At 45.7% G+C, this 19,035-nt stretch overlaps 1 protein-coding gene across 1 annotated transcript in view; it reads right to left on the minus strand.

The window, feature by feature from the left end:
• The window catches only part of LOC140200653 (2-acylglycerol O-acyltransferase 2-A-like), a 61,708-nt gene extending 43,561 nt beyond the window's left edge, over positions 1 to 18,147 (minus strand). The window contains exon 1 of the mRNA XM_072264222.1: positions 18,054 to 18,147. Within this exon, the coding sequence (XP_072120323.1) occupies positions 18,054 to 18,147 (94 nt within the window). The remainder of the gene's footprint in view (positions 1 to 18,053) is intronic.
• Positions 18,148 to 19,035: the final 888 nt, after the last annotated feature.

Consider the following 19,035-nt stretch of genomic DNA (forward strand, 5'->3'; position numbering starts at 1 on the left):
CTAGTTTCCCTGGTTTGGCAGGTTAAGTTGTTTGTTCGTTATGGGCCGTCTTGCATGAAGTGGGTGACCATGACTGTTCTTGGCAAATTTTTTCTACAGAAGTGGTTTGCCATTGCCTTCTTCTGGGCAGTGTCTTTACAAGAAACATAGAAACATAGAAACATAGAAAATAGGTGCAGGAGTAGGTCATTCGGCCCTTCGAGCCTGCACCGCCATTTATTATGATCATGGCTGATCATCCAACTCAGAACCCCGCCCCAGCCTTCCCTCCATACCCCCTGACCCCCGTAGCCACAAGGGCCATATCTAACTCCCTCTTAAATATAGCCAATGAACTGGCCTCAACTGTTTCCTGTGGCAGAGAATTCCACAGATTCACCACTCTCTGTGTGAAGAAGTTTTTCCTAATCTCGGTCCCAAAAGGCTTCCCCTCTATCCTCAAACTGTGACCCCTTGTTCTGGACTTCCCCAACATCCGGAACAATCTTCCTGCATCTAGCCTGTCCAATCCCTTTAGGATCTTATACGTTTCAATCAGATCCCCCCTCAATCTTCTAAATTCCAACGAGTACAAGCCCAGTTCATCCAGTCTTTCTTCATATGAAAGTCCTGCCATCCCAGGTATCAATCTGGTGAACCTTCTCTGTACTCCCTCTATGGCAAGGATGTCTTTCCTCAGATTAGGGGACCAAAACTGCACACAATACTCCAGGTGTGGTCTCACCAAGGCCTTGTACAACTGCAGTAGTACCTCCCTGCTCCTGTACTCAAATCCTCTCGCTATAAATGCCGGCATACCGTTCGCCTTTTTCACCGCCTGCTGTACCTGCATGCCCACTTTCAATGACTGGTGTATAATGACACCCAGGTCTCGTTGCACCTCCCCTTTTCCTAATCGGCCACCATTCAGATAATAATCTGTTTTCCTATTTTTGCCACCAAAGTGGATAACTTCACATTTATGCACATTAAATTGCATCTGCCATGAATTTGCCCACTCACCCAACCTATCCAAGTCACCCTGCATCCTCTTAGCATCCTCCTCACAGCTAACACTGCCACCCAGCTTCGTGTCATCCGCAAGCTTGGAGATGCTGCATTTAATTCCCTCATCCAAGTCATTAATATATATTGTAAACAACTGGGGTCCCAGCACTGAGCCTTGCGGTACCCCACTAGTCACCGCCTGCCATTCTGAAAAGGTCCCGTTTATTCCCACTCTTTGCTTCCTGTCTGCTAACCAACTCTCCACCCACACCAATACCTTACCCCCAATACCGTGTGCTTTAAGTTTGCACACTAATCTCCTGTGTGGGACCTTGTCAAAAGCCTTCTGAAAATCCAAATATACCACATCCACTGGTTTTCCCCTATCCACTCTACTAGTTACATCCTCAAAAAATTCTATGAGATTCGTCAGACATGATTTTCCTTTCACAAATCCATGCTGACTTAGTCCAATCATTTCACCGCTTTCCAAATGTGCTGTTATCACATCCTTGATAACTGACTCCAGCAGTTTCCCCACCACCGACGTTAGGCTAACCGGTCTATAATTCCCCGGTTTCTCTCTCCCTCCTTTTTTGAAAAGTGGAGTTACATTAGCCACCCTCCAATCCTCAGGAACTAGTCCAGAATCTAACGAGTTTTGAAAAATTATCACTAATGCATCCACTATTTCTTGGGCTACTTCCTTAAGCACTCTGGGATGCAGACCATCTGGCCCTGGGGATTTATCTGCCTTCAATCCCTTCAATTTACCTAACACCACTTCCCTACTAACATGTATTTCGCTCAGTTCCTCCATCTCACTGGACCCACTGTCCCCTACTATTTCTGGAAGATTATTTATGTCCTCCTTAGTGAAGACAGAACCAAAGTAATTATTCAATTGGTCTGCCATGTCCTTGCTCCCCATAATCAATTCACCTGTTTCTGTCCGCAGGGGACCTACATTTGTCTTTACCAGTCTTTTCCTTTTTACATATCTATAAAAGCTTTTACAGTCCGTTTTTATGTTCCCTGCCAGTTTTCTCTCATAATCTTTTTTCCCCTTCCTAATTAAGCCCTTTGTCCTCCTCTGCTGAACTCTGAATTTCTCCCAGTCCTCAGGTGAGCCACTTTTTCTGGCTAATTTGTATGCTGCTTCTTTGGAATTGATACTATCCCTAATTTCTCTTGTCAGCCAAAGGTGCACTACCTTCCTTGATTTATTCTTTTGCCAAACTGGGATGAACATTTGTTGCAGTTCATCCATGCAACCTTTAAATGCTTGCCATTGCATATCCACCGTCAATCCTTTAAGTGTCATTTGCCAGTCTATCTTAGCTAATTCATGTCTCATACCTTCAAAGTTACCCCTCTTTAAGTTCAGAACCTTTGTTTCTGAATTAACTATGTCACTCTCCATCTTAATGAAGAATTCCACCATATTATGGTCACTCTTACCCAAGGGGCCTCTCACGACAAGATTGCTAATTAACCCTTCCTCATTGCTCAAAACCCAGTCCAGAATAGCCTGCTCTCTAGTCGGTTCCTCGACATGTTGGTTCAAAAAACCATCCCGCATACATTCCAAGAAATCCTCTTCCTCAGCACCTTTACCAATTTGGTTCACCCAATCTACATGTAGATTGAAGTCACCCATTATAACTGCTGTTCCTTTATTGCACACATTTCTAATTTCCTGTTTAATACCATCTCTGATCTCACTACTACTGTTAGGTGGCCTGTACACAACTCCCACCAGCATCTTCTGCCCCTTAGTGTTACGCAGCTCTACCCATATCGATTCCACATCTTCCTGGCTTATGTCCTTCCTTTCTATTGTGTTAATCTCTTCTTTAACCAGCAATGCCACCCCACCTCCCCTTCCTTCATGTCTATCCCTCCTGAATATTGAATATCCCTGAACGTTGAGCTCCCATCCCTGGTCACCCTGGAGCCATGTCTCTGTGATCCCAACTATATCATAATCATTAATAACAATCTGCACTTTCAATTCATCCACCTTATTACGAATGCTCCTTGCATTGACACACAAAGCCTTCAGGCGCTCTTTTACAACTCTCTTAGCCCTTATACAATTATGCTGAAAAGTGGCCCTTTTTAATGCTTGCCCTGGATTTGTCGGCCTGCCACTTTTACTTTTCTCCATAGTACTTTTTGTTTCTGCCCTCACTTTACACCCCTCTGTCTCTCTGCACTGGTTCCCATCCCCCTGTAGTGAACTAACCTCCTCACGCCTAGCCTCTTTAATTTGATTCCCACCCCCCAACCATTCTAGTTTAAAGTCAAAGAAAGGTGACCCCAGCCATTATCAATACTCTTCAGAGATTGTCTGCCTGGCGTCAGTGGTCGCATAAACAGGACTTGTGATATGCACCGGCTGCTCATACGACAATCCGCCACCAGATCCCATGGCTTCACGTGACCCTGATCGGAGGACTAAGTGCTACACCTTGCCCAAGGGTGACCTGTAGGATAGTGGAGGGAAGGAGTGCCTTACACCTCCTTTGGTAGAGACGTATCTCCACCCCACCACCCAGGTAGGTAAGTTGTCCCATGATTAGGCCGGGGTTAAATCGGGGGATTGCTGGGTGGTGTAGCTTGAAGGGCCGGAAGGGCCTATTCCACACTGTATCTTAATAAATAAAAGCAATCTGCATTTCCCCGTGACCAGATTAGTTGCTGTATGAAGCACTGGATCCAGATAGGATGCTTAGTCTGGTGCCTCTGTAGAGATTGGTGAGGGTCATCGGGGACATGCCAGAACTTCTTTAGCGTTCTGAGAAAGTAGAGCCATTGGTGTCCCAGTAGAGGCTTAGTTTCCACGTGGCTGGACCATGAAAAATTACAGGTGATATTTACACCTACCAAGTTTTTGACCACAGTACCATTAGAACAGACAGCAGTGTGTACTCCACACCGCCCCCACCCCTCCTGGAGTCGATGACCAGTGTTTTGTTAACATCGATGGGGAAGTTGTCTTGACGTCACGTCACTAGACTCTCTATATCAGTGGTGGATGCAGGTTCAAATGCAGCATTTAGTTCAAAGTAAATTTATTATCAAATACATATATGTCACCATGTCATTGTTGTTCCTTTCTGTGCCTTGTGGCACATCGGGCCAAAACCTTGCCACTTCTTTAGCATTTTGTCTGTTTTTTTACGAGGCAGAGTTGCTAGCTCGACGCTCAATCCACTACGGATGGAAAGCGTGCAAGGAGCTGGCTGGATTCGAAGACGGAACCACTCAACTCAAAGTCCGGTGGCAGATGCTACTACACTACTGCCTGGCTGTGTCACCGTATACAACCATGAAATTCATTTTCTCAATAAATCCATGGAATAATAACTATAATAGAATCAATGAAAGACTGCCCAACTAGGGTGTTTAACCAATGTGCAAAAGACAATAAACTGTGCAAAAGACAATAAACTATGCAAATACAAAAAGAAAGAATAATTATTGATAACTAAGCAATAAATATCGAGAACATGAGATGAATAGTCCTTGAAAATGAATCCGCTGTTTATGGGCGCATTTCAGTAATGGGGCAAGTGAAGTTGAGTGAAGTTATCCCCTTTGGTTCAAGAGCCTGATGGGTGAGAGGCAGTAACTGTTCCTGAAGCTGGTGGTGTGTATCCGGAGGCTCCTGGACCTTCTTCACGATGGCAGCAATATTTAAGGGAAGTTTGGATAAATACTTGGATGGGAGGGGTACGGAGGGCAATGGTCTAAGTGGGGGATCAATGGGAGTAGGCAGAATAACAGTTTGGCACCAACTAGATGGGCTGAAGGGCCTGTTTCTGTACTGTAGTGCTCTATAACCATATGATTCTATCACCTTCTTGAACTCTGTCTTGTCATTGCTGAAATTGACCGCGCATCCATCACTTTTGCTGGCAGCTCATTCTATACCACTCTCCAAGGGAAGATGTTTGGTCTCAAGTTTCCCTTAAGTATTTCATTTTTGAACCTTAAACCATGACCTTTAATTCTAGTCTCATCCATCGTTTGCCTCTCTGACTGCAGGCCTGTGGCTAGCGGAGTGCAGCGGGCACTGGTGTTGGGTCCTTGTTTGATTGCTGTCTATGACATATCAACAATCTGGATCACAATGTGGTACACTGGCCCAGCAAATCTGTGGATGACACCAAACTCGGGGGTGTAGTGGACAGCGAGGAAGGCTATCAAAACTTGCAGTGGAATCTGGGCCAGCTGGGAAAATGGGCCGAAAAATAGCAGATGCAAGTTAATTTAGGTATGAGTGGAGTATTGCACTTTGGGAGGACAAATCAGGGTAAGACCTACACAGTGAATGAGACGGTACCTACAAGAGCTTTAGAACAAAGGAATCTGGGAATAAGATCTATAATTCCTTGAAAGTGGCGTCATAGATAGATGGGGTCATAAAGGGAGTTTTTGGCACTTTGGCTTTCATAAATCAGGGCACTGAGTACAGGAGTTGGGATATTATGTTAAACGCAAAAAATTCTGCAGATGCTGGAAATCTGGAGCAACACACACAAAATGCTTGAGGGACTCAGCAGCTCAGGCAGCATCTTTAGAAATGAACAAAATGTTGATGTTCAAGGCTAAGACACTTCTTCAGGAGTGGAAAGAAAGGGGGAAGATGCCAGAATAAAAACGTGGGGGTGGGAGAGAAGGAAGAAATTAACTGTGCTTTTTGGAATAATTCCTCAAAATATTCATGGTATTTCTGTGTCTGACCAACATGTTATTGCATTTGTTACATTGATAGCTAGGAGGGCCATTTTGTTGAAGTGGAAGGATACATCAGCTCCCACTTTGTCACAATGGTTCTCTCAAGTGATGCTATGTCTTAGTTTGGAGAAAATTAGAAGTCGAACCTTTGAACATTTATTTGATTTTGAGAAAAGATGGGGCTCATTTGCTCGTTATTATCATTTGAGTTAATTGATATAATTTTTCCATGATCTAATTGTAAATTCTTTTAGTATATTTTCTTTTCTTGCTGGCGGTTTGATGTTTATTTTAAGAAGCTTTTTGTATGACGCATGACTCCGGGGTTGTACACCTAATGGGTTCTTTTTTTTTTCTCACTTTTCTGCTTTGTAGGTTTTTTTTGTTATCACAAAATTTTTTTTCAATCTTTAAGATAATGTTTTTTTTGAGGCATTGTAAGTGTTGTTACTTCGATGTACTCGTGTTATTTTTCCTGTATAATATAATAATAAAAAGATTTGAAAAGAACAAAAGGAAGACAAGCTAGAAGGTGAAGCCAGTAGGTGGGAAAGTTAAAGTGATGGAGAAGAAGGAATCTGATGGAGAGCAGGGTAGACAGTAGGAGAAAGGGAAGAAGGTGGGGCATCAGAGGAAGGTGATAGCCAGGTGAGGAGAAGAGGTAAGAGGCCAGAGTGAGAAATTGAAGAAGAGAGAAGGGGAAGGGGAAAAACTTACTGGAAGGAGAAATCAGCAGGGAGGCTACCTAGACAGAATATATGGTGTTGCTCCTCCAACCTGTGGGCGGCCTCTTCTTGGCACAAGAGGAGGCCATGGAATGACATATCAGAACGGGAATAGGGAGAGAAATTAAAGTGGTTGGCCAGCAGGAAGTTCTGCTTCAGCTCCCTGGAGTGGAGGTGACCCAATTTACTTTGGGTCTCACCAGTGTAGAAGAGTGCCAGGTACAATAGACAGCCCAAACAGATTCACAGGTGCAGTGTTGCCTCACCTGGAAGGACTGTTTGGGGCTCTGAATGGAGGTGAGGCAGGAGGTAAACACGAGGAATTCTGCAGGTGCTGGAAACTCAAGCAACACACATCAAAGTTGCTGGTGAATGCAGCAGGCCAGGCAGCATCTCTAGGAAGAGGTACAGTCGACATTTCAGGCCGAGACCCTTCGTCAGGACTAACTGGAGAAAGATGAAGCCACACTCAGGTTGGAGGAACAACACCTTATATTCCATCTGGGTAGCCTCCAACCTGATGGCATGAACATTGACTTCTCTAACTTCTGCTAATTCCCCACCTCCCCCTCGTACCCCATCCGTTATTTATTTATATACACGCGTTCTTTCTCTCTCTCTCCTTTTTCTCCCTCTATCCCTCTGACTATACCCCTTGCCCATCCCCTGGGCTTTTTCCTCCCCATCCCCCTTCTCCTTCTCCCGGGACCTCCTGTCCCATGATCCTCTCATATCCCTTTTGCCAATCACCTGTCCAGCTCTTGGCTCCATCCCTCCCCCTCCTGTCTTCTGCTATCATTTTGGATCTCCCCCTCCCCCTCCCACTTTCAAATCTCTTACTAGCTCTTCCTTCAGTTAGTCCTGACGAAGGGTCTCAGCCCGAAACGTCGACTGTACCTCTTCCTAGAGATGCTGCCTGGCCTGCTGCGTTCACCAGCAACTTTGATGTGTGCTGGTTGAGGAAGGAGGTGTAGGGGCAGGTGTAGCATCTCTGTCACTTGCAGGGATAAGTGGCAGGACGGAAATTAGTGGCGAGGGACGAATGGGCAAGGGAATCATGGGGGCAGCGATCCCTGCAGAAAGCAGAGCATGGGGGAAAGGTAAAGGTGTGTTTTGTGGTTGCATCCCGTTGAAGGTGGCAGGAGTGGTGGAGCATGATACGTTGCATGAGGAGGCTCGTGGGGTGGTAGGTGAGGACAAGAGGAACTCTATCCCTCTTAAGGCGGCAGGAAGATGGGGTGAACGCGAACGTCTGGGAAATGGAGAAGATGTGGATGATGGTAGCGTCAATGGTGGAGGAAGGGAAACCCACACCTCTGATGTTCTGGAAAGGAAAGCCTCATCCTGGGGTCAGATGTGGCGGAGACGAAGGAACTGAGAAAAGGGAAAAGCATTTTAATAGCAAGGTATGTTAAAGTTGTATGAGATGTTGGTGAGGCCTAATTCTGGAGTATTGTGTGCAGTTCTGGTCTACCCACAGAAAAGAAAATAAGACTGAAAGAATACAGAGACAATTTACAAGGATGTTGCCAGGACTTGAGGACCTGAGTTATAGGGAGAGGTTGAATAGGTTAGGATTTTATTGCCTAGAGTGTAGAAGAATGAGGGAAGATTTGATAGAGGTATACAAAATTATGAGGGTTAAATGCAAGCGGCTTTTTCACTGAGGCTGGGTGAGACTAGAATTGGAGGCCATAGGTTAAGGGTGAAAGGTGAAGGACTTAAGAGGAACCTGAGAGGGATCATCTTCACTCAGAGGGTGGTGCAAGTGTAGAACAAGCTGCCAGTGGAAGTGATGGAGGAGCTCTCGATTTTAACATTTAAGAGAAGTATGGATAAGTACATGGATGGGAGGGGCAAGGAGGTCCAGGTGTGAGTCAATGGGAGTAGGCAGAATAACTGTTTGCATGGACTAGATGGGCCAAAGGGCCTGTTTCTGTGCTGTACTTTTCCATGTTCTATGTAAAACCACCATTGCTACCATCAAGGAGGAGGTTCAGGAGCCTGAAGACACACACTCAACATTTTAGGAACAGCTTCTTCATTTCTGCCATCAGATTTCTGAATGGACCATGAACCCATGAACACTACCTCACTATTCCTTCTTTCCACCATTCATTATTTTTTATTTTCATTAAAACCTATCAGATATTGAAAAGCCTAGATAGAGCGGGTGTGGAGAGGATGTTTCCTATTGTGGGGGAGCCTAGAAGCAGAGGGCAGAACTTCAGTGTAGAGAGACATCCCTCTAGAACAGAGATGAGGAGCAATTTCTTTACTCAGGAGATGGTGAACTTGTGGAATTCATTTTCACAGCTGGCTCCAGACGCCAGGTCATTGAGTATATTCAAAGCAGAGGTTGCTAGATCCCTGTTCAGTCAGGGTGTGAAAGGTAGGAGAGTGAGGTTAAGAGGGAACTGGATCAGCCATGAGCAAATGGCCAAGCAGATGCAATGGGTCAAATGGCCTTATTCTACTCTGATGTTTTATGGACTTATTGTAAATTACAATAATATTTTATGTATTGCAATCTACTGCTGCCACAAAACAACAAATCTCATGACTGACGTCTGTGACAGTCAACCGGATTCTGATTCTAAAAATGATGAGGCAAAATTTGTTTGGGTATTAATGTGAGAAATATCTAATTGTTCAAAAATCCTTTCGTCCAACAAAACCAAATGTGTTGGATTACTGGGAGTTTGGTGTAACTTGTGTGTGGGGTGACACAGTAGCCGGGCGGTTTGCATTATGCTTTACATCGCCAATGACCAGCAATTGGGGTTTAATTCCCACCACTGTCTGTATGGAGTCTGTATGTTCTCCCCGTGTCCACATGGATTTCCTACAGGTACTCTGGTTTCCTCCTACAGTCCAAAAATATACGAGTTAGGGTTAGTGTGTTGTGGATATGCTATGTTTATGTCAGAAGCACGGCCACACCAATGTGCTGCCCCCGGTACAATACTCAGACTGTGTTGGTTCTTCATGCAAAATGACACATTTCACTGTGTGTTTTCAATGTACATGCGACAATTAATTCTAAACACAAGATATTCTACAGATGCTGGAAATCCAGATCAATACACGCAAAATGCTGGAGGAACTCAGAAGGTCAGGCAGTGTCTATGGAAAGGAGAAAACAGTCAACGTTTCAGGTTGAGATCTTTCATCATCTCCCAATAACTCATCCACTCGAGAAAGGGCAAACGAATCTAATATCTTTAACTATATTAAATCAGAGTCAAAGACTCATACAACATGGACTCTGCTCACTGGAATTCAGAAGATTGACGGGTGACTTCATTGAAACCTACCGAATGGTGAAAGGCCTTGATAGAGTGGATGTGGAAAGGATGCTTCCTATGGTGGGGGAGTCACTTTTACACCATGGATCAACACCATTAACCCTGGTTGGGAACCCCTGCTCTAAATTTCTTGTATCCCTGTATCTGTCCAAGTGACTTTAAAATTGTCATATTTCAACTAGCTCCGTCACTCATTCTGGCAACATGTTCCATATACTCAATACATAAGAATTTCTCCCCCAGGTCCCACTTAAATCTTCCCTCTCCCACCTTGAACCCCTGCCCTCTAGTTTGTGGCTCGTTTCCCCAGGGAAAGCAGCTGCGTGCATTTACCCTATCCACACCTCTCATGACTTTATGCACCTCTATAAGGACACCCCTCAGTCTTCACAATCCAAGGAATGAAGTCCCAGCATGCCCAAGCTCTCACTATAACTCAAGCTCTCGAGATTGGGCAATGTTCTTGTAAATCTCCACTGCACTCTTACCAGCTTAATGGCATCTGTTCTGTATCAGCGTAACCAAAACTGAACACATGTTGCAGGTCTATCTTTACAGTAGAGGAGATCCACGGCCTCCTCTACTGTAAAGATCGTTTTGCTGAACACCTACGCTCTGTCCGCCGGAGAAAGCAGGATCTCCCAGTGGCCACACATTTTAATTCCACGTCCCATTCCCATTCTGACATGTCTATCCACGGCCTCCTCTACCGTAAAGATGAAGCCACACTCAGGTTGGAGGAACAACACCTTATATTCCGTCTGGGTAGCCTCCAACCTGATGGCATGAACATCGAATTCTCTAACTTCCGCTGATGCCCCACCTCCCCCTCGTACCCCATCCGTTATTTATTTATATACACACATTCTTTCTCTCTCTCTCTCCTTTTTCTCCCTCTGTCCCTCTGACTATACCCCTTGCCCATCCTCTGGGCTTCCCCCCCTCCCCCTTTTCCTTCTCCCTGGGCCTCCTGTCCCATGACCCTCTCATATCCCTTTTGCCAATCACCTGTCCAGCTCTTGGCTCTATCCCTCCCCCTCCTGTTTTCTCCTATCATTTTGGATCTCCCCCTCCCCCTCCCACTTTCAAATCTCTTACTAACTCTTCCTTCAGTTAGTCCTGATGAAGGATCTCGGCCTGAAACGTCGACTGTACCTCTTCCTAGAGATGCTGCCTGGCCTGCTGGTTTACCAGCAACTTTTATGTGTGTTACATGTTCCAGGTGTGGCCTCACAATCAGAGGGTCACAGTTGGAGAGAGTTAGCAACTTTAAATTCCAAGGTGTTATTATTTTGGAGGACCTTTCTTGGGCCCAGCACGTCAGTGCAATTACAAACTTCTGTAGATGTGCAGTGGAGAATATGTTGACTGGCTGCATCACAGCCTGGTATGGAAACACCAATGTCCTTTGAATGGAAAATTCTACAGAAAAATAGTGGATAGGGCCCAGTCCATCATGGGAAAAGTCCTCGCAACCATTGAGCACATTTAAGTAGGAAAGCAGCATCCATCATCAGGACCTCCACTACCAAGGCCATGCTCTCTTCTCGTTGCTGCCATCTGGAAGAAGATACAGGAGCCTCAGGACTCACACCACCAGGTTCAGGAACAGTTATTACCCCTCAACCATCAGGCTTTTGAAGCAATGGGGATAACTTCACTTGCCCCATCATTGTCATGTTCCCACAAATAATGGACTCACTTTCAAGGATTCTTCATCTCATGTTCTCGATATTTACTGCTCATTTATTTATTATTATTATTTCTTCTTTTTGTATTTGCACAGTTTGTTGTCTTCTGCACTCTGATTGATCACCCGAGTTGGTGTGGTCCTTCATTGATTCTGATTTGGTTCTGTTCTATAGATTTACTGAGTCCACCCACAAGAAAGTGGATCTCAGGGTTGTAGATGGTGACATAAATGTACTTTGACAGTGGGATTTACTTTGAACTTTGAACTTTGAACCAGTATCTCATATAACTGCTACATAATGTCCCAACTCTTGGAATCCAATGAAGACCATGTACTTGTACTCATAATTTCCTCCAGTCATGCAGTCAAGATGGTGCCAAGCTAAGGTCTCCGTTGAAATAGTCCTTCAGACTTACTTATTTTATTACGTTTTACTTTTTTTGGTTTGTAGGGATGGGTTTGGGTCAGAGTGGGGAGGTGGAGGTCAGATTAGGGTTTAGGGTCAGGGATGAGGGGGAGGTATAGGGGTCAGATTGGGGTTTAGGTACAGGGATGAGGGGGAGGTAGAGCTCAGACTAGGATTTAGAGACAGGAATGTGGGGGAGAGAGGTCAGATTAGGATTTAGGGTCAGGGATGAGGGGGAGGTAGAGGTCAGATTAGGGTTCAGGGTCAGGGATGTGGGGGAGGTAGAGGTCAGATTAGGGTTTAGGGACAAGAATGTGGGGGAATTAGAGGTCAGATTAGGGTTTAGAGATGGATGTGAGGGAGTTAGAGGTCAGATTAGGGTTTAGGGACAGGGGTGTGGGGGAGGTGGAGGTCAGATTAGGGTTTAGGGACAGGGGTGTGGGGGAGGTGGAGGTCAGATTAGGGTTTAGGGACAGGGGTGTGGGGGAGTTAGAGGTCAGATTAGGGTTTAGGGACAGGGATGTGGGGGAGTTAGAGGTCAGATTAGGGTTTAGGGACAGGGGTGTGGGGGAGCTGGAGGTCAGATTAGGGTTTAGGGACAGGGATGTGGGGGAGATAGAGGTCAGATTAGGGTTTAGGGACAGGGATGTGGGGGAGTTAGAGGTCAGATTAGGGTTTAGGGACAGGGATGTGGAGGAGTTAGATTAGGGTTTAGGGACAGGGACAGGGATGTGGGGGAGTTAGAGGTCAGATTAGGGTTTAGGGACAGGGATGTGGGGGAGTTAGAGGTCAGATTAGGGTTTAGGGACAGGGGTGTGGGGGAGTTAGAGGTCAGATTAGGGTTTAGGGACAGGGGTGTGGGGGAGTTAGAGGTCAGATTAGGGTTTAGGGACGGGGTGTGGGGGAGGTGGAGGTCAGATTAGGGTTTACGGACAGGGGTGTGGGGGAGTTAGAGGTCGGACCAAGGTCTAAGCTACCACACCACTTTCAAAGGGCAACAGCACGGATGTAGGACATCCTTGCTTAGATTTCGGACTGGCAGACCAGCTAATTAGCGAGACAGGAGTTCCAGGCCCGAGTGTTCGGGATCCTGTCTAAGTTCAAAGTACATTTATTATCAAAGTATGTTCAAGTTCTAGTTTATCATCATCTGACTGTTCATATATATAACCAAATGAAACAACATTCCTTCCGGACTATAATGCAACCACAATACATATATCACACACAGCACATAAACTAAAGTATGACCATAAATGAATTAATAAATATAATAAAATGTATGTAGTGTTCAGCACAGGTAAACAGTGAACAATAAACAGCTCACTGTCCTAGTGACTAGACCTCAGTGGTGGCGGGGTATTCATTAGTCTCGCAGCCTGAGGGAAGAAGCTGTTACCCAGTCTGGCCGTCCTAGTCCTGATGCTCCTGTGCCTCCTTCCTTACAGTAGTGGGTCAAAGAGATTGTGGGATGGGTGGTAGGGATCCTCAACAATGCTTTGGGCCCTTCATGTACAATGTTCCCGGTGAACATCACAAGTGGTGGTGGGATGGAGAAGACTATGGCCGTTTTAATTATCCTTTGGAGGGTCTTGCAGTCTGATGCCTTGCAGCCTTTGTCCCAGACAATGATGCAGTCAGACAGGGCACTCTCAATGGTGCTCCTGTAGAAGTTTGTTAGAATGGGGGCGGGAAGCCTTTCATGCCTCAGTCTCCTCAGAAAGTGTAGATGCTGCTGCGCCTTCTTGACTAACAAGGAGGTGTTGTGGGTCCAGGTTAGATCGTCCATTATATGCACACCAGGGAACTCTGGGCTCTTCACTCTCTCCAGAGCAGAGCCATTGATGTGCAGTGCAGAGTGGTTGACCTGTGCCTTCCCGAAGTCCACAATCATCTTTTCTGTCTTGTCCACACTGAGACTCAGGCTGCTGTTCTCACACCATTTGACAAGCCTCTCTGCCTCCTCGTTGTATTCCGACTCATCAATGCTGCTGACGAGGCCAACCACTGTAATATCATCAGTGAACTTGGTGCGATTTGAGCTGAATCTGGCAGCACAGACGTGAGTCATATTTGTATACCACATGCAACCTTGAGATTCATCTTCTTGCGGGCAGCCACTGAACAGAGAAGCAGAATAGAATCCACAAGAACCCACCCCCCCCCAACAACAAAGACCGTCAAACATCCAATGTGCGAAAAAAAGCACAAATTGTGCAAACAATAAAAAAACAAACAATGCACAGAACATGAGCCACAGAGTCCCTGAAAACGAGTCCACAGCCACCTTGCCAGTTCAACACTGCAGCCTGTCCAGAAGCCCAATGATTGCAGGCCACAGCCACGTAGCCAGGTTCAGCAGGAGGCGAGTGCTGTTGGCTGCAGGCCACAGCTACAGAATCAGCTCAGCATTCAGGTGGAGTAAAGTCTCCCAGAGTAGTGAGCTGAACACTGGTTTGTCCTCCAACTTCAGCCTTGACATCTTAATCTTTCTAATCTGACTTGGCGCTTGAATCGGCCAAACATCATTTTGTTACCTGCACTCGGGGGCAGGCCCTGCCTCTTCAATCTTGCCTAAAGTTTCAGTCTGGCTCCAAGATCACTCCAGTAATGGCCACTTTGGGAGTCCGGCTTGCCAAATCCTTCAGGATACCACAAAAATGCCACGTCATACAGTCGGTTCAAAAGCACTCCTCCCACAGGAACTTACAAGCTGTGGATTGCAGTGATCATAATCCTGAAAAAGTATACCTAGTAGAATTGTTAGTAGTTTTGTTTGCTGCCGTGTCTCACCAGGTCTCATCATCGATGAGTCCATAGTTTGAGGCCTAGTACTCAGGGTCCCATCATTGAGTCCAGAGTTTGAGGCCTAGTGTTCAGGGTCCCGTCATCGATGAATCCACAGATTGAGGCCTAGTGTTCAGGGTCCCATCATCGATGAGTCCACAGTTTGAGGCCTAGTGCTCAGGGTCCCATCATTGAGTCCAGAGTTTGAGGCCTAGTGTTCAGGGTCCCGTCATCGATGAATCCACAGTTTGAGGCCTAGTGTTCAGGGTCCCATCATCGATGAGTCCACAGTTTGAGGCCTAGTGCTCAGGGTCCCATCATTGAGTCCAGAGTTTGAGGCCTGGTGTTTAGGGTCTCATCATGGTGAGTCCAGAGTTTGAGACCTAGTGTTTGGGGTCTTCACCAGGGTCATTGTTTGGCATCATCGGCAAGTCCTGGGGTCAATGTCAAAGATTGAAGCCCAAAGGTCGATTGGAAGTCTGGGAGGCGAGGCCCATAATTTGGAGTCCACTGGGGACGTCAAAGACTTATTGTCTGCTGGAGCTGGAGGCCGAAGATGGCCTGACCTGGGTTGGAAGACTGTGAGTGTGTGTGTGTGTGTGTGTGTGTGTGTGTGTGTGTGTGTGTGTGTGTGTGTGTTTGGGAAAGAGGAATTGGTCTTGTTTTGCTACTATTTTATCGCTTGTTGTGTTCTGGTTTGGTATGGTTCTGCCGAGCATTGTGGGCATGCTATGTTGGCACCAGGATGTGAGGCCACACTTGCGGGCACAGTGTCCAAATCTGAGTCTCTGCTCATGCCATTCCCTAATACCATACTACCGTACTAACGTGGGGAATACTGCGAGTGTAATTCTATCAAAGTCACAAATGTGCTGGATTACTGGATGCATGCTATTATTAGACGTTAATCTTAATACATTATTATTATTAATTGCGATCATAATCTTATTATTTTGACAATGGTCGGGCTCATCATCAACATTAATGAGATGGCCTACAGAGAGGGGTGGAAAGCTTGAGGCCTGGTACCAAGCAAAGGAGATGGTTATTGACTTCAGGAGAACTTGCACCACTCACACCCCACTTTACATCAGCAGCACAGCAGTGGAAAGTGTGCAAGGTGTGAGCAGTTTCTAGGTCCTGGGAGTGCACACCTTGCACAACTTCTCACGGTCCAAGAACACATCCTACACAATCAGGAAAGCACACCAACATCTCAACTTTCTGACCAGGCTGAGGAGAGCAGTACACTTGTGCACTGGAGATGGCATTTAACAATCTTGACATTATATGAAGTTGTAAAAGAATTAAGTTATATTGTCGATTATAGAATATTTGAAAATGAGAGACCAGCTGTTTAATTGGGATCTCAGTTAATTGCGGGAGGGCGGTTAAAGTACGTTTGTGATGAGGTGTGATTGCAGTCTCAGATTTATTTATCACATGTACAAAGAAACTCAGTGACATGTGTTGTTTGCGTTAACAATCAACACAACTTCCAGTCCCGATCAAGGGTCTTGGCCTGAAATGTTGACTCATTATTCCCCTCCACAGATGCTGCCTGACCTGGTGAGTTTATTTGATTTCAGCCCAACAAGCCACGTCGCCCAGCAACCCACCGATTTAACCCCTAGCCTAATCACAGGACAACTTACAATGACCAATTAACCTTCTAACTGGTGCGTCTTTGAACTGTGAGAGGAAACTGGAGCTCCCGAGGAAACCGATGTGGGAAGAACATACAAACTTCCTTGCGGAGAGCACCAGAAATGAACTCCAAACTCTGAAGCCCTGAGCTGTAATAGTGTTGTGCTAACTGTTACGCTGCCATGGTGCCCCAACTGTAGAACATAGAACAGTACAACATGGGAACAGATCCAGTTTCAATGAATTCAATTAGTAATCAAATGGTTATCTAAACGAATCCTTTCTGCTACACAATGTCCATATCCTTCCATTTTTCTGACATTCATGTGCCTTTCTAAACACCTCTTAAAAGTCCCTAATGTATCTGCCTCGAGCACCTTCCACTCTGTGTACTCTTCCACTCTGTCATATGTTGAAAGATTGGAGCGACTGGGCTTGTATACTCTGGAATTTAGAAGGATGAGAGAGGATCTGATTGAAACATATAAGATTATTAAGGGATTGGACACGCTAGAGGCAGGAAGCATGTTCCCGCTGATGGGTGAGTCCAGAACCAGAGGCCACAGTTTAAGAAAAAGGGGTAGGCCATTTAGAACGGAGTTGAGCAAAAACTTTTTCCACACAGAGGGTTGTGGATCTGTGGAATGCTCTGCCTCAGAAGGCAGTGGAGGCCAATTCTCTGGATTCTTTCAAGAAAGAGATGGATAGAGCTCTTAAAGATAGCGGAATCAAAGGTTATGGGGATAAGGTAGGAACTGGATACTGATTGTGGATGATCAGCCATGATCACAGTGAATGGTGGAGCTGGCTCGAAGGGCCGAATGGCCTACTCCTGCACTTATTGTCTATTGTCTAAAAAAAACCTTGCTCCTCACACCTTCTTTAAAATTACCCCCTCTCATCTTAAATGCATGTCCTCTGGTATTAGACATTTCTACCCCGGGAAAGAGATACTGCCTGTCTACCCTATCTATGCCTCTCATAATCTAATAAATCTTGATCAGATCTCCTCTCAGCCTCTGCCGCTCCAGAAAAATCAACCCAAGTTTGTCCAGCCTCTCATTAATTCTGAATTCCTTCAGCATTCCTCCGTGTGCGTTCCTCCGGATTTCCAGCATCGGCAGAGTCTCGTGTGTTTAGATCTAAGCACGTGCTGGGGGCAGCCCGCAAGGGTCATCACACGTTCTGGCACCGACAAAGGCATTTCCACAGAACAACAATGATTGTACTGGGCTGGGTTTATCTGCAAGCTCAAAGGCCAGAGGTACAATGACCACTTTGACATCAACCCGGAGTTTGTCTTTGATTTGGAATTCGGGTCAATATCACTGGCGTATGCCCTCTTCTCATTGCCACCATTAAGGAGGAAGTACAGGACTCTGAAGGCACACACTCAGTATTTTAGGAACAGCTTCTTCCCCTCCACCATCAGATTTCTGAACGGGCAATGAACCCAGGGACAATACCTCTCTATTTTCTTTCTCTTTTATTTTCTCTTTGCACTACTTATTTAATTATATGTACTATTTTTTTTTTCTTATGGTAATTTATATTGCAATGTACAAACGTATTTTATGTAATTCACTGTACTGCAGCTGCAAAACAACAAATTTCCTGACATATGCCCATGATATTAAACCTGATTCTGATTCTGAAAAGAAATTGGCAATTCAGGAGTTTACTGAAAAGGCTGTGCCAAGGGTTAACTTCAAGCAACTAGTCTGAAGATGTATTAAGAACCCAGAGCAGCTTACCCAGACAAAGGAATGAAAACACCCACTGCAGGACTGCAAGCATCTGCAAGCGACGGCGTAACGGGATCCTAACAGGGGCGAAATCAATGCACATCTTGTCCCCTGTTCAGTAGTTGGTGGAGTGCCCTGGAATGGAACTCTGCATGTTTCACTTAGACTGGGTACAAAGTCTTCCTATACACCACACACCTTACACAATGCAGACGTTGCAAAGTCCCAGGCCTGGCTCAGATTGTTTATTTATTATTCAGCAAGAGAGGAGGAGAGGTGTTGTAACACCCGTCTTAAATTTGTCCTCTTATCAGCTCCCAGCTTCTCATGTCATTCCCTTTTATTCCCGCCTCCCCCACTCACCTGGTTTCACCTGTCACCTTGCCAGCTTGACCTCCTCTCCCACCCACCCCCATCCCCCAACATCTTACTCTGGCTTCTGCCCCCACCCCGCCTTTCTTTTCAGTCCCTGTCAAGGGTCATGGCCTGAAACATCGACACACATAAAAACACTGGAGGAACTAAACAGATCATGCAGGGTCCGTGGAAGGAAATGAACAGTTGACACTTCAGGCCTGAGGAACAGTCTCAGCCTAAAATATCAGCTGTTCGTTTCCCTCCACAGATGCTGCCTGACTTGCGGAGCCCTTACAGTCATAGAGTCAAAGAGCACTACAGCACAGAAACAACTCCTTCAGCCCATCTAGTCTGTGCTGAGCTATTATACTGCCTCACCACATTGACCTGCAGCTGGACCATAGACCTCCATACCCCTCCCATTAATGTACCTCTCCAAACTTCTTTTCAGTGTTGAAATTGATCTCACATCCTCCACTTCTGCTGCTACTCGTTCCACACTCTCACTGTCCTCTCAGTCAAGAAGATCGCCCCCCTCAGGGTCCCCTTCATTATGCCACCATTCACCTTTAATGTATGACCCCTAGTTCTAGTTGCACCCAACCTTAGTGGAAAAAGCCTGCTTGCATTTACT

The sequence above is a fragment of the Mobula birostris genome, chromosome 7 (genome assembly GCF_030028105.1).
Source record: "Mobula birostris isolate sMobBir1 chromosome 7, sMobBir1.hap1, whole genome shotgun sequence".
NCBI classification, from domain to species: Eukaryota; Metazoa; Chordata; class Chondrichthyes; order Myliobatiformes; family Myliobatidae; genus Mobula; species Mobula birostris.